At 47.0% G+C, this 12,886-nt stretch overlaps 1 protein-coding gene across 3 annotated transcripts in view; it reads right to left on the bottom strand.

The window, feature by feature from the left end:
- CATSPERD (cation channel sperm associated auxiliary subunit delta) overlaps nt 1-12,364 on the bottom strand; it is a 39,778-nt gene extending 27,414 nt beyond the window's left edge. The window contains exons 1-7 of one of the 3 annotated variants that reach the window (XM_049707582.1): nt 12,223-12,364; nt 10,362-10,416; nt 9,063-9,139; nt 7,601-7,673; nt 6,585-6,699; nt 2,437-2,504; nt 858-971 (exon numbers count right to left, since the gene is read on the bottom strand). In XM_049707582.1, the coding sequence (XP_049563539.1) occupies nt 858-971; nt 2,437-2,504; nt 6,585-6,699; nt 7,601-7,673; nt 9,063-9,139; nt 10,362-10,416; nt 12,223-12,296 (576 nt within the window). In that variant the 5' untranslated portion in view covers nt 12,297-12,364. The remainder of the gene's footprint in view (nt 1-857; nt 972-2,436; nt 2,505-6,584; nt 6,700-7,600; nt 7,674-9,062; nt 9,140-10,361; nt 10,417-12,222) is intronic. The other 2 variants (XM_049707584.1, XM_049707583.1) reach the window with 2 other exon arrangements.
- Nucleotides 12,365-12,886: the final 522 nt, after the last annotated feature.

The raw sequence follows: 12,886 nt of genomic DNA, 5'->3' as shown, positions 1-12,886 counted from the left end.
TGCCATGGCAACCCAGCTGGCTCCCTCCAGACACTTTTCAGGTAAGACAGAAAGACCACCATCTTATTTAAGCCTCTGTTATTTGGTTGTGTGTGTGTGTGTCGGGGTGGGGAGTATTTCTATTATATACAGTGTCCTCCCCCAATTCACAGGTTGAAACCCTAACCCCATGTCTTCGTCTGTTAGGGCTGCTATAACAAAATACCATAGACTGGGAGGCTTATAACAACAGTGCCCTCCTTTATAAGGGCACTAATCTCATTCATAAGGGCTCCACCCTCATGACCTAAGCACCTCCCAAAGGCCCCCATCTCCTAATACATCACATCAGGCATTAGGATTTCAACATATGAATTTTGGGGGGGGGACACAAACATTCAGACCATAGCACCCCCAAAATGATGGTATTTGGAGGTATGGTCTTTCGGTAGCAATTAAGTTTACTAAGCCCTAATCCAGGAAAACCTCATCTTAACTAATTACATCTACAAAAATCCTATTTCCAAGGAAGGTGACATTCTGAGGTTTCAGGGTGGACATGAATTTTAGGGGGACACATGTTCAACCCAGTCCAGTTCTCTCATCTGTAAGATGGGGATGCTGGTGGTACCTGATGTTGTAATCCATGTGCAGCCTTTACTATGGCACAAGCTTTTTCCATGAACCGTGCTGTCTCCTTTCCTAACTTCCTAATTTCCCTAGCCAGCTGCTCTGACCTGAAATTCTTCCCTACGCTCCCATCCGCTGGACTCTTCGAGAGAGAAGAGTCCTTGCTCGCCACAGACAGCTAATTACTCCTATCCCACAGGACACATTTTTCTGTTTGTTCGTTCATTTTCTTACCAAATTGAACATACCTGTCTTTCCTGGGAATATTTCTGAAATCTGTATCCCCGGGTATTTGAGAAATAGATATTGGCCTGAGATATCTGATCTCCACGCAAATAAGCAAAAACCAAGTTACTTATATCCTGGAAGAACACACAAATAAAACAGTCTCTTTAAAAGGAGATAGAAGGTGGGGGGGCGGCGGCTGGGGAGATGTTCTTTAAACAGATAAATCAGTTCTGGAGGTCTAATGCATAGCATAGTGATCACAGACAACAATACCGTATTAGAAACTTCAAAGTTCCTAAGAAACTAGATCTTGTTTCCACAACAGAAAAGCAATGATAATTTTGTGACACGACAGGATGGTAATCATACCGCAACATGTAAATGTGGCAAATCAACACATTGTATACCTTAACTTTACACAGTGTGGTATATCAGTGACATCTCAATTTAAAAAGCAGGGAGGACAGATGCCAGTGATAACATGCCTGGGCATTTAACCCAGAGAGATGAAAACTTATGTCCACACAAACACCTGTACATGAACATTTATAGTGGCTTTATTTGCACCAGCCAAAAAGTGGAAACAACCCAATGCTGGTACACCCACCACTGTGGAAAAGAGCAGACTAGACATATACGTGACAAATCAGATGAGTCTCCTGAGAATTTTGCTGAGAAAAGCTAGTCCCCAAAGGTTTCATATTGAATGATCCCGTTTATACGACATTCTTGACATGATAAAATTAGAGAGATGGAGAACACGTTAGTGGTTGCCAGGGGTTAGGGCAGGGCACAGAGGTATGGAGAGTTTTGGGGCCATGAATCAGTTCCGTGTTTTCCTTTGTTTCTTTTTTTGTGTGTGTGGTACACGGGCCTCTCACTGTTGTGGCCTCTCCCGCTACGGAGCACAGGCTCCGGATGCGCAGGCTCAGCGGCCATGGCCCACGGGCCCAGCCGCTCCGCGGCATGTGGGATCCTCCCAGACCGGGGCACGAACCCATGTCCGCTGCATCGGCAGGCGGACTCTCAACCACTGCGCCACCAGGGAAACCCCAGTTCAGTGTTTTGATGGCAATAGCGGTTCTCTGACTTTAGGCAGTTGTATCCATGTCAATTTCCTGTTTGTATCACTATAGTTATGTAAGATGTAACCACTGGGGGAAACTGGGTGAGGGATACATGGGACTCTGTATTATTTTTTCAACTTCCTGTACATCTATAATGATTTCAGAATAACAGGTTTTAAAAAAAGAAGATAGATGGATATATTCACAGTGTGTCAGCCAGATGATCCCAGGAGCTCCAGAGCCCTCCCACGGGCTCTCGGTCCTCTTCTGAACCCTGGGAGATAACATGGCCTGAGTCCTGAGTCCATCACTGTCCCAGCCCTCAAGGCTTACACTTTTTTTTTTTTTTCTGCTTCGCTGCATGGCATGCGGTATCTTAGTTCCCTGACCAGGGATCAAACCCGTGACCCCTGCAGTGGAAGCATGGAGTCCTAACCGCTGGACCGCCAGGGAAGTCCCTACACTGTCTTTATTTCCATTCATAATTAGCTCACAGCAGAGTAAAAAATGAGATACAACACATGGTACTCACCATGCAAAAGGAATTTCCACTGTAACAACAGTTGTCACCAGAAATATGTGAAACAGGGTGTTCTACACCTGAAAGGAAAAGGGAATTGAAATGCTCTCTGAGTTCCCTGAATGTTCAGAGAGAAGGTTAGAGCAGGGCTTCTCATCCTCCACACTGACATCTGGGGCCAGATTGTTCTCAGTTGAAGGGGCTCCTGGGCACTGTAGGATGTTTTGCAGCATCCCTGCTTCTACTGACTTATTTAACTTATTAAATTAGTTATATAATGATTTATTTAACCAGTGGAACTCTACTCCAGTCTTTTTTTTTTAAGGTTTTTCTTAAGCTTTAGATCACAAAGCATCCTTTTTTTTTTTTAGTTAAAAATTTTTTTTTAAATTTATGGCATGTAGGATCTTAGTTCCTGACCAGGGATGGAACATGTGACCCCTGCAGTGAAAGCACGGAGTCTTTTTTTTCCAAATAGAATTTATTTATTTAGGCTGTGTCAGATCTTAGTTGCGGCATGAGGGATCTTAGCTGTGGCATGCAAACTCTTAGTTGCAGCATGTGAACTCTTTTAGTTGTGGCATGCATGTGGGCTCTAGTTCCCCGACCAGGGATTGAACCTGGGCCCCCTGCATTGGGAGCTTGGAGTCTTACCCACTGGACCTCCAGGGAAGTACCTCTCCTCTAGTCTTGACAACCAAAAATGTCTTCAGACATTGCCAAGTGTCATCTGGCGGGTGAGGGGCAGAATTGTCCCTTGTTAAGAACCACTGGTTTGGGGTCTTCCTTGGTGGTGCAGTGGTTAGGAATCTGCCTGACAATGCAGGGGACACGGGTTCGATCCCTGGTCCAGGAAGATCCCACCTGCTGCAGAGCAACTAAGCCTGTGCGCCACAACTACTGAACCTGCGCTCTAGAGCCCGTGCTCCGCAACAAGAGAAGCCACCGCAATGAGAAGCCCACGCACCGCAACGAAGAGTAGCCCCCGCTCGCCGCGACTAGAGAGAGCCTGTGTGCAGCAACGAAGACCCAATGCAGCCAAAAATAATAAATAAATAAATAAAATTTTTAAAAAAAGAGAGAGAGAAAAGATAAAACTTGAAAAAAGAAAGAGCCCACAAGCCATGCAGGGCAGGGGGAAAATATATTTTAAAAAAAACCCCACTGCTTTGGCAGAAACTCTTTTAGGACTCTGCCAAAATTGCAGGAAGGGTGCCCTTCTCTTAGCAAGGCATTCTTTGATTCTGTTTTAAAAGGAGAAGCTTCAGCTCCAGAGAAAATACACACGTGGCCAACAAGCACATGAAAAGATGCTCAACATCACTAATCATTAGGGAAATGCAAAGCAAAACCACAGTGAGATACTGTCCCACACCCATTAGGATGGCTACTATGACAGAAACAGAAAACAAGCTTCAGTGACAATGTAAAAAAATTGGAAACCTTGTACACTGGTGGTGGGAATGTAAAATGGTTCGGCAGTGTGGAAAACAGTGTGGAGGTTCCTCACAAAATGGAAAATATGATCCAGCCAATTCCACTTCTGGGTACACACCCACCAAAAACTAATAGCAGGGACTCAAGGAGACATCTGTATACACAAGTTCAAACTGGCATTATTCACAATAGCTAAAACATGGAAGCAGCCGAGTGTCCATTGACAGATAAATAGATAAGAAAATGTGGTCCATTCATACAATAGAATACTATTCAGCATTAAAAAGGAAGGAAATTCTTTTTTATATATAAATGTATTTATTTTATTTATTTTTGGCTGCATTGGTTGCTGTGCGCGGGCTTTCTCTAGTTGTGGCAAGCAGGGGCTACTCTTCGTTGCGGTGCGTGGGCTTCTCATTGCAGTGGTTTCTCTTGTTGCAGAGCACGGGCTCTAGAGCGCAGGCTCAGTAGTTGTGGCACATGGGCTTCAGTAGTTGTGGCGCACGGGCTTCAGTAGTTGTGGCTCGTGGGCTTCAGTAGTTGTGCACGTGGGCTTCAGTAGTTGTGGCGTGCGGGCTTCAGTAGTTGTGGCTCGTGGGCTCTAGAGCGCAGGCTCAGTAGTTGTGGCACATGGGCTTAGTTGCTCCACGGCATGTGGGATCTTCCCGGACCAGGGATCGAACCCGTGTCCTCTGCATTGGCAGGCAGATTCTTAACCACTGCATCATCAGGGAAGTCCCAAAAAGGAAGGAAATTCTGACACACGTTACAACATGGATGAACCTTGAGGACATTATGCTCAGCGAAGTATGATCCCAATACTGTATGAGCCCACTCATTTGAGGTCCCTAGAGGAGACACATTCATAGAGACAAAGTAGAATTGTGGGTGCAGGGCTGGGGAGGAGGATGGGGAGTTAGCTGTTGGGATGCTAGTAAACAAATTGATGGAGAGAAGAGGAAGGACAGAGAGTAGACTGACTTACGTTACAAGGAGCCCTGATGGTTCCTTCATAAGTTAAATATAGAATTTCCATCTGACCCAGCAATTCCACTCCTAGGTATCTACCCAAGAGAATTGAAAACATGTATCCACACAAAAACTTGTACACAGGTGTTCACAGCGGCACTGTTCACCACGGACCAAAGGGGGAAACGACCTCAATGTCCACCAGATGATGAATGGATACACAGAAGTGGTCAATCCACACAGTGGAGTGTTACTCAGCCATAAGGAGGAATGACCTCCTAATACACGCTACGACATGGGTGAACCTCAGATACGTGATGCTCAGTGAGAGAACCCAGAGGAAAAAGGCCACATGTTGTGTGATTCCATTTATATGAAACATCCAGAACGGGCAAATCCACACAAATGGAGAGCGGGTGAGTGGTTGCCAGGGGCTGGGGGAGGGGGAGGGGGAGGGACTGTGAATGAGGACGGGGTTTCCTTTCGGGGGGATGACAATGTTCTGGTACTCTACAGTGGTGACTTTTGCACACCATTGCGAATGTACTAAATGCCATGGAACTGTACACTTGAAAATGGTTAAAATAGTGACTTGTATGCCCCTCCCCCCCAGAAAGGGAAAAGAGCCTTGAATTGTGAGAGAGAAAGGAATTGGACTGGAAGATTAGGAGGGGCACTGGGAGAGGATTGGGGCGTGAGGGAAAAGCCCACCAACATGCTTGAAGTTTGGAGGAAGAGAGAGGAAGGTGGCGAGGAGGGAGAGATTTTAGGCCGTGTAGCTGTGGGTGGGAAGATCTGTAAAGAGTAGGTCAACTGATGTCTTGGAGGCAGAAGCATGTTTGGGGTGGATATGACCAATTGATGAGATGGTTATAAGACTGGCCCCCAGGGACTTCTTTGGTGGTCCAGCAGTTAAGACTCTGCGCTCCCAGTGCAGGGGGCCAGGGTTTGATCCCTGGTCAGAGAACTAGATCCCGCATTGCAACTAAGAGTCCATGTGCCGCAACTAAAAGATCCCGAATGTCAAACTAAAACCTGGCTCGGCCAAATAAATAGATGAATATTAACAACAACAACAAAAAGACTGGCCCCCAGGCAGCCCAGCTTTACTTGCGTTATCCATTCTCTGTGGCCCATTCATGCTGTGTTTACCACAATCCTCGATGGAAACACTCAGTCCCCCCCTGTGAGATGGGGGTTCAGGCCAATTTTTATTGAATTTTAAAGGACAACGTAGGGAATTCCCTGGTGGTCCAGTGGTTAGGACTCAACGCTTTCACTGCCCAGGTTCAATCCCTGCTTGGGGAATTAAGATCCTGCAAGCCACTTGGTGCAGCAGAAAAAAAACACAACTAGACAATGTAATGTCCAGGGGCTGGGACTTCCCTGGTGGTCCAGTGGCTAAGACTTCACGCTCCCAATGCAGGGGGCTCAGGTTCGATCCCTGGTCAGGGAACTAGAGCCCACATGCCACAACTAAGAGCCCACATGCTGCAACTAAGAGTTCGCATGCCGCAACTAAAAGATCCTGCATGCCAGCAACTAAAGATCCCACCCGCCTCAGTGAAGATCCCACACGCGTCAGCAAAGATCCCGCGTGCTGCAACTAAGACTTGACGCAGCCAAATAAATAAATGAATAGTTTTAAAAAATGTCCAGGGGCTGACATCCAAGTAGCTGCATCGTCTGTTCTGAGCCTTTTCTCTGATGTTGGTCAAATGCAAACAAGAGTAAAAAATACAGAATATGCATACCTGTAGATGCATTCCAGGAATTGGCTTCATAATCATAAACATAGACTTTTCGATTCACTACTAACAGCAATACGGAACCAGCAAAATGTGCTGATGTTACTTCTGGTATGCCAACCTAAGAGTAATGACATATACGATATCAGTATGTACGTCTCTTCGGACATCGATTCAGAAAGCAGTACTTCTAGACACGCATCCATGGAACATTCATTCCAGCAAGAGTTCTTTGGGTCCTAGATATTGGGAACTATGTATCTTGGGGATTAGCTGAAAGCAAAACGGGGACGTCGAAATTGGTGTTTGGTGCTCCATCTCCTTCTCCTGTGTCAAAACCTTCTCTGAGGATAGGCACTTCCCTGGTGGTCCACGGACGAAGACTCCATGCTCCCAATCCAGGGGGCCCGGGTTCGATCCCTGGTCGGGGAACTAGATCCTGCATGCCACAACTAAGAAATCTGCATGCCGCCATGAAGATCCCAAGTGCTGCAACTAAGACCCAGCACAGCCTACATAAATAAATATTAAAAAAAAAACTTCTCTGAGGATAAAGGCTACAGCACAGATGACGAATCATAAGCACAACTGATAAGTGTGTCACTTATGAGAGAAACTGGTATTTTAGCAGATGGCGGAAGCTTCTGGAGCATAGGTGCTGTCAAATTTCTCAAGATAGTTCCTGAGCGGGTACAGGTTTTTCTGTTTTGGTTGAGGGCAATTTGGGGAGGCCCTGAAATCAGTGTATGTAATCTATCACACAACCAATTATAAGGAGCTCTTGCAAGAATTCTGGTTCTTTTTTCGGGGGAAAAAAAAAAGCACCTGTTTTGGTAGTCAGGGCAGAATAGAATCAAGCCTTCTTTCGGCTTAGAAATTGCTCTCAATGTCTTTAAGAGGTACGTCGTAAAATAAGCCCCCAAACTAACAAAAACAGACTAGCGTGGTGTTTTCTGAACTATATCTAACCCTAAGTATTACTTATTTCAAGCATCCCTCGGATGGTTCAGCAAAATAACTACCTGCATTGACGTAGGGATGGAAAATGGAAGGACACTACTCTCAAAGCTGTTCTTCGTGAGAAAAACTTGTCTTCTGAAATAAACAATAAAAGGGTTCAATTAGGACAATCTCACACAAGAAAAGAAAAAAGACAACGGCAGACATTCTAAAAATGTTCTATTCAAATGAAATTCTTTTCTTAACAAGGAACCATTTTGCCCCTATCTATCTATCATCTACTTATTTATTTTATTATTTCTTTTGATGTTGGGGGTACGAGTTTATTAATTAATTAATTTATTTTTGGCTGTGTTGGGTCTTCGTTTCTGTATGAGGGCTTTCTCCAGTTGTGGCAAGCGGGGGCCACTCTTCATCGCGGTGCGTGGGCCTCTCACTGTCGTGGCCTCTCTTGTTGCGGAGCACAGACTCCAGACGCGCAGGCTCAGTAGTTGTGGCGCACGGGCCCAGTTGCTCTGTGGCATGTGGGATCCTCCCAGACCAGGGCTCGAACCCGTGTCCCCTGCATTAGCAGGCAGATTCTCAACCACTGCGCCATCAGGGAAGCCCCGATCATCTATTTATTTTTGTGTGAGTAATCGTCTATAGCCTGGATATTTGACTTCTTGAAATAACATTGTTTGAAAGGTGTGACCATGTCAAAAATAAAATTATATAAAATGTACATTAAGTGACAGCTTGTTTTGCTCAGGGCGAACTTCAGTTTTGTCCTTTATTTTACTCTGATCCCACTAAAGTAAAGGCTTTCAGACCAGGAATGTGTATGTATAAAAGAAACAGTATGCTCCCTTATGCAGGGAACTTTTAAGAAGCAAAAGGCCATCCATGAACATGGTATATCACTTCCGTATCCAGATCTCCTTCTCTTGCCCCCTCCAGAAGAATTTTATGGTTTGAGGCAGACAGGAGTTACTGAGTTAATTCCTATGCATTTTAAAGTTTTTGGGACTTCCTTGGTGGTCCAGTGGTTAAGTATCCGTCTTGCAGTGCAGGGGACACTGGTTCGATCCCTGGTCGGGGAACTAAGATCCCACCTGCTGTGGGGAAACTAAGCCCACGTGCCACAACTAGAGAGCCCGCATGCCACAACTGGAGAGCCCATGTGCCACAACTAGAGAGAAGCCCGCACACCACAACGAAGAGCCCGTGTGCCACAACTAAGACCTGACGCAGCCAAAAAATAAATAAATAGATATTTAAAAATAAAGCTTTTTTTGCTACTGTGAATGGCACCATTCATAACTGCCTTAGGTCAAGCATCTGTGACAAGCTACACGTAATTATTTTAGCTACTTGTGTGTCTCTTCACCTGTCATTCCTTAACTCTACCCCAACTGTGGACTCCCTGTAGGCCAGCATCTAGCAACACAGGACAGAGCCGTCTCTTTTAATGTTTGTGGAATCGAAGAATGAGGGCAAACGTAATGTTTTAATAATAATAATAAAAAAGTAGCAATATCTTACCCTAGATACAGGGCTATGTTTTTCTTACAAGGATGCTTCATCAAGCGAGTTGTCCCAGATGAAAAATACAGGTGGTCCTAGAGAGAGAGTCACAAAATCTTAATCCTATCAATGCTCATAAACGCCTGATGAAAACAGTTTCCTAACGTGTAACACTGAAAATGTAAAGGTGAAATCTGAATTAGGCAGGTGGATGGCATCTAAGTCATTTTCCTCTTTTTTAAAAATAATTAATTTTATTTTTGGCTGCCTTGGGTCTTTGTTCCTGCGTGCAGGCTTTCTCTAGTTGTGGTGAGCGGGGGCTACTCGTCACTGCAGTGAATGAGCTTCTCATTGCCGTGGCTTTTCTTGTTGTGGAGCACCGGCTCCAGGTGCACCGGCTTCGGTAGTTGTCAGAGGTCACCAATGGGGAAAGCTGGATGAGAGGGACCTGGGACATCTCGGCACTGTTTTGCAGCGCGCTGTGAATCTATAATTATGTCAAAATAAAAAGTCTAAAAAGACTCACAGGATAATGATTCATATCACATCCCCTCTGTGTACATGTTACTTATTTACAGATTACTTATTGAGAGGCCAGAGGCCAAAAAAAAAAGTTAGAAACCAGTCACTTGATTATTTAGCAATGCTGACACCACTTCTGAAATAACACAACGTCAATAGGAAAAACATTTGAGCTGACAAAATATTTTTTTCTTCATGCCTTTTAGGCACATGCAGGTGAAAGGAAGTTTCCTGCTGCACTGTGTCATGTAAACAAAGTAAGTTTGCTTCCTATGTCACTCTGCATTTAAAAAGTCCTATCGGATAGAACGCTGGATAAAAACTCAGGTGATCTGAGTTCTAAACGCAGCTGCAGCTCTTGTCTTTGTTCAGGCTACTTGACTTCTCTCAATTAGCTTTTTTTTTTTTTTTTTTTCCCCCAGTACGTGGGCCTCTCACTGTTGTGGCCTCTCCCGTTGCGGAGCACAGGCTCCGGACGCGCAGGCTCAGCGGCCATGGCCCATGGGCCCAGCCACTCCGCGGCATGTGGGATCCTCCTGGACTGGGGCACAAACCCGTGTTCCCTGCATGGGCAGGCAGACTCTCAACCACTGCGCCACCAGGGAAGCCCTCAATTAGCTTTTTAGTGACATGCAAAAGGTTAATGCCTATTTCAAAAGGCAATGGTAAGGATTAGATGAAGTAATGTTCTATGCCGGACACAACACTGGCACCCAACAAATACTAGGAAGTATTAGTTCTGATCCAGCGATTAGATAAAAGTGAAGAATGAATGTTAACTGTGGAGCCACGTACCCCTTGAATTTGCTCTCTGACGTGAAACACCTTTCCTGTCCTCACCGTACGAATACTAGAGGTAAGAGATAAGAAAACATCTGTCAGTGTCTATGAAACAGTCGGCATGACTCCTACCAGGTTGCCTCTGGGTTAACGGTGCAGTAGCTGTTCTTGAAGCTTTTAGAGTTATGGGAGCCCCTGGAAAATCTGATGAAACAGTGGACCCTCCTCTCCTAGAAACAGACATATGTATATGCAAAATTGGAGATGTGGTTCCTGAGAGCTCGTTAAGCTCATTTGCAGACTCCAGATTAGGCAAATGAGGAGTGCCTACTGCCAGATTTTGTTTTTTGTCTGTGGGGTGGGGAGGTGTTGGTGGCTGGGAGAATGTTGCTCCAGTTTACAGCAGGTTCTCAATCTTGGATGTGAGTCAGAAGCACCTGGTGGGGGGGGGGGGTGCCTGATAGACTGTAGATTGCTGGGCCACATTGCTGAGTCTTTGGTTCAGCAGATCCAGGGAACTGCAGTTCTAACAAATTCCCGGGTAATGCTGCTGCTGTTGGCCCAGGACCACTCTCTGAGAACCAGTGTGGGAAACGGGAGAATTGGATGTGACCAATCTTTGCAGACTTTGAGACACATCCTGCTAGTAAATCTTGCTGGAAAGTCCTACTCCCCACTCCCTTATTAAGGGCAAGTGTATCGTTAATTTCGCTGGGTCTGTTTTCATGTCTATAAAATAAGGTTAAGGAATCACTTCGCCATGAAACTCGTTGTAAAGATCACATGAGGCCATGCAACAGAAATGCATTCTCTATTTCTTCAGCAAACAGGGCCCTGCTGAATGTGACAGCTCATTCCAGGCAGGAGTTCCCTGAGGGTGGGAACTGGGCTTTAGCATCTGTCCCGTGCCCACGGCACCGCGTGTACAGTATTTACTAATCTAACATTTACTGAAATCCAAAAATGTTCTGGGCAAGCAGTGAATAACAGAAAACACTCTATACCTTCGTGGAGCTAAGAGCCTAGTGACAGCAACAGACAAGAAAAAATTTGCGACGAGTAACAGAATTTAGTGATTGATAGGAAAAAGCAGCTATAGGGAGGAGAGGGTCTTTAGATGAGGAAGTGTACTGTTTGTCAGCATCTAAATAATCAGGAAGAAGTCATGGAGAAAATCTGGAAGCAAAGCGTTCCAGGCAGAGGGAGAAGCAGGCACCAAGTCTCCCCCGTTCGCGAGTTTGGCAAGTTCAAGGGACCGGTGGCTGGGAGCAGTGATTCAGGGGCGGGCAGGGGCCACATCAGTGGTTGTCACATCCCTAGGGGACCCTTGGTAATGTCTAGAGACATTTGATTGACGGTCAAGTCTGGAGAAGAAGGTACTACTGGCATCGAGTGGGTGGAGGCCAAGGATGCTGCTCAGTATCCTACCATGTACAGGACGGTCCCACCCCAGAGAATGATCAGGCCCTAAATGTCAGCAGCGCCGCTGAGGAACCCTGCGCCAGATACGGCGCGAGGAAATTGGGTTTTATTCCGGGTGCCACAGGGAAGGGGAATGACGAGATCAGATTCGTTTATAAACAACCCCTCTGGCTGCCAGGATGGACAGGAGGGCACAGCCTAGGGTGATGGTGGTGAAGGTCGCTTGAAGGCATCGGAATTGGGCCAAAGTCTTGAAGTGGCAATGGGAGGACTTGGTGATGAGCTGGAGGCGGTGGGGTGAGAGAAAGGGTGGGTATCAAGTTCGCTTCCTAGGGTAAACTGGGAAGCCTCAATAAGGTTGGGGAGCGGAGCATCTTTCCTGGATTCCGCGCAGGGATGAGCCTGCCCCCTCCCGACCCCTGGCAGCACCCCAGGCCCGGGAGGGCGGCCCCACCGGCACAGCGGCTGAGCTCTGGCCAGCGGGCAGAGCCGCAAGGTAGTCGCCGCCACCAGCATTAATAGCAGCATCTCATACTACGCGCCGCCGCTAACACACAGTTCCTCAACTGCCGCGGGGATTCGCCTCACAGCCTGGGCATGCGCAGTCTGCCGCGGAGCCTGGGCAAGCGCACTTTGTTCCCCAAGAAGCCTGAATCCGCCCACCTCAACAAGCCCCCAGCGCCTGGGCATGCGCACACTGCCGCCCTTGGGCTGTCTACAGTTTGAGCACGGGCTTAGCGTCTCTCGGGAAGCCCGAATCCACCAACCGTGGCGCGCGCCAGAGCTTGAGCTTGCGCGTGTCACTCACATTCCTAAGCCCAAGTGTTTGGACCGGGCTGCCCACACGTTCCCAAAGCTGCGCTTGCAGGCACAGCTGCTCTCTTTCTAGGGGCCATCACGCGTGCCCACAGCCCTCCCCGCGATCCGAAGGAGCCTATCGGAAAAGGTGAATGCAACGAGGGAGCTGGAACGCTTCCGGCTCTACTTCGCGTAGGCCCCGCCTCCACTCTTCCAAGTCCCGCCTCTGCAGCCGTCCGTTTCCGGCCACCCCTCCCTCGGGCACGCAGGCACGCTCCGGCCGTCACGTACGCCCCAGCCCAGCCCGCGGAAATGATGCA

The sequence above is a fragment of the Orcinus orca genome, chromosome 3 (genome assembly GCF_937001465.1).
Source record: "Orcinus orca chromosome 3, mOrcOrc1.1, whole genome shotgun sequence".
Lineage (NCBI taxonomy): Eukaryota > Metazoa > Chordata > Mammalia > Artiodactyla > Delphinidae > Orcinus > Orcinus orca.
Note: the sequence above shows the minus strand (reverse complement) of the source record. Positions and strands in the feature narration are given on the sequence as shown.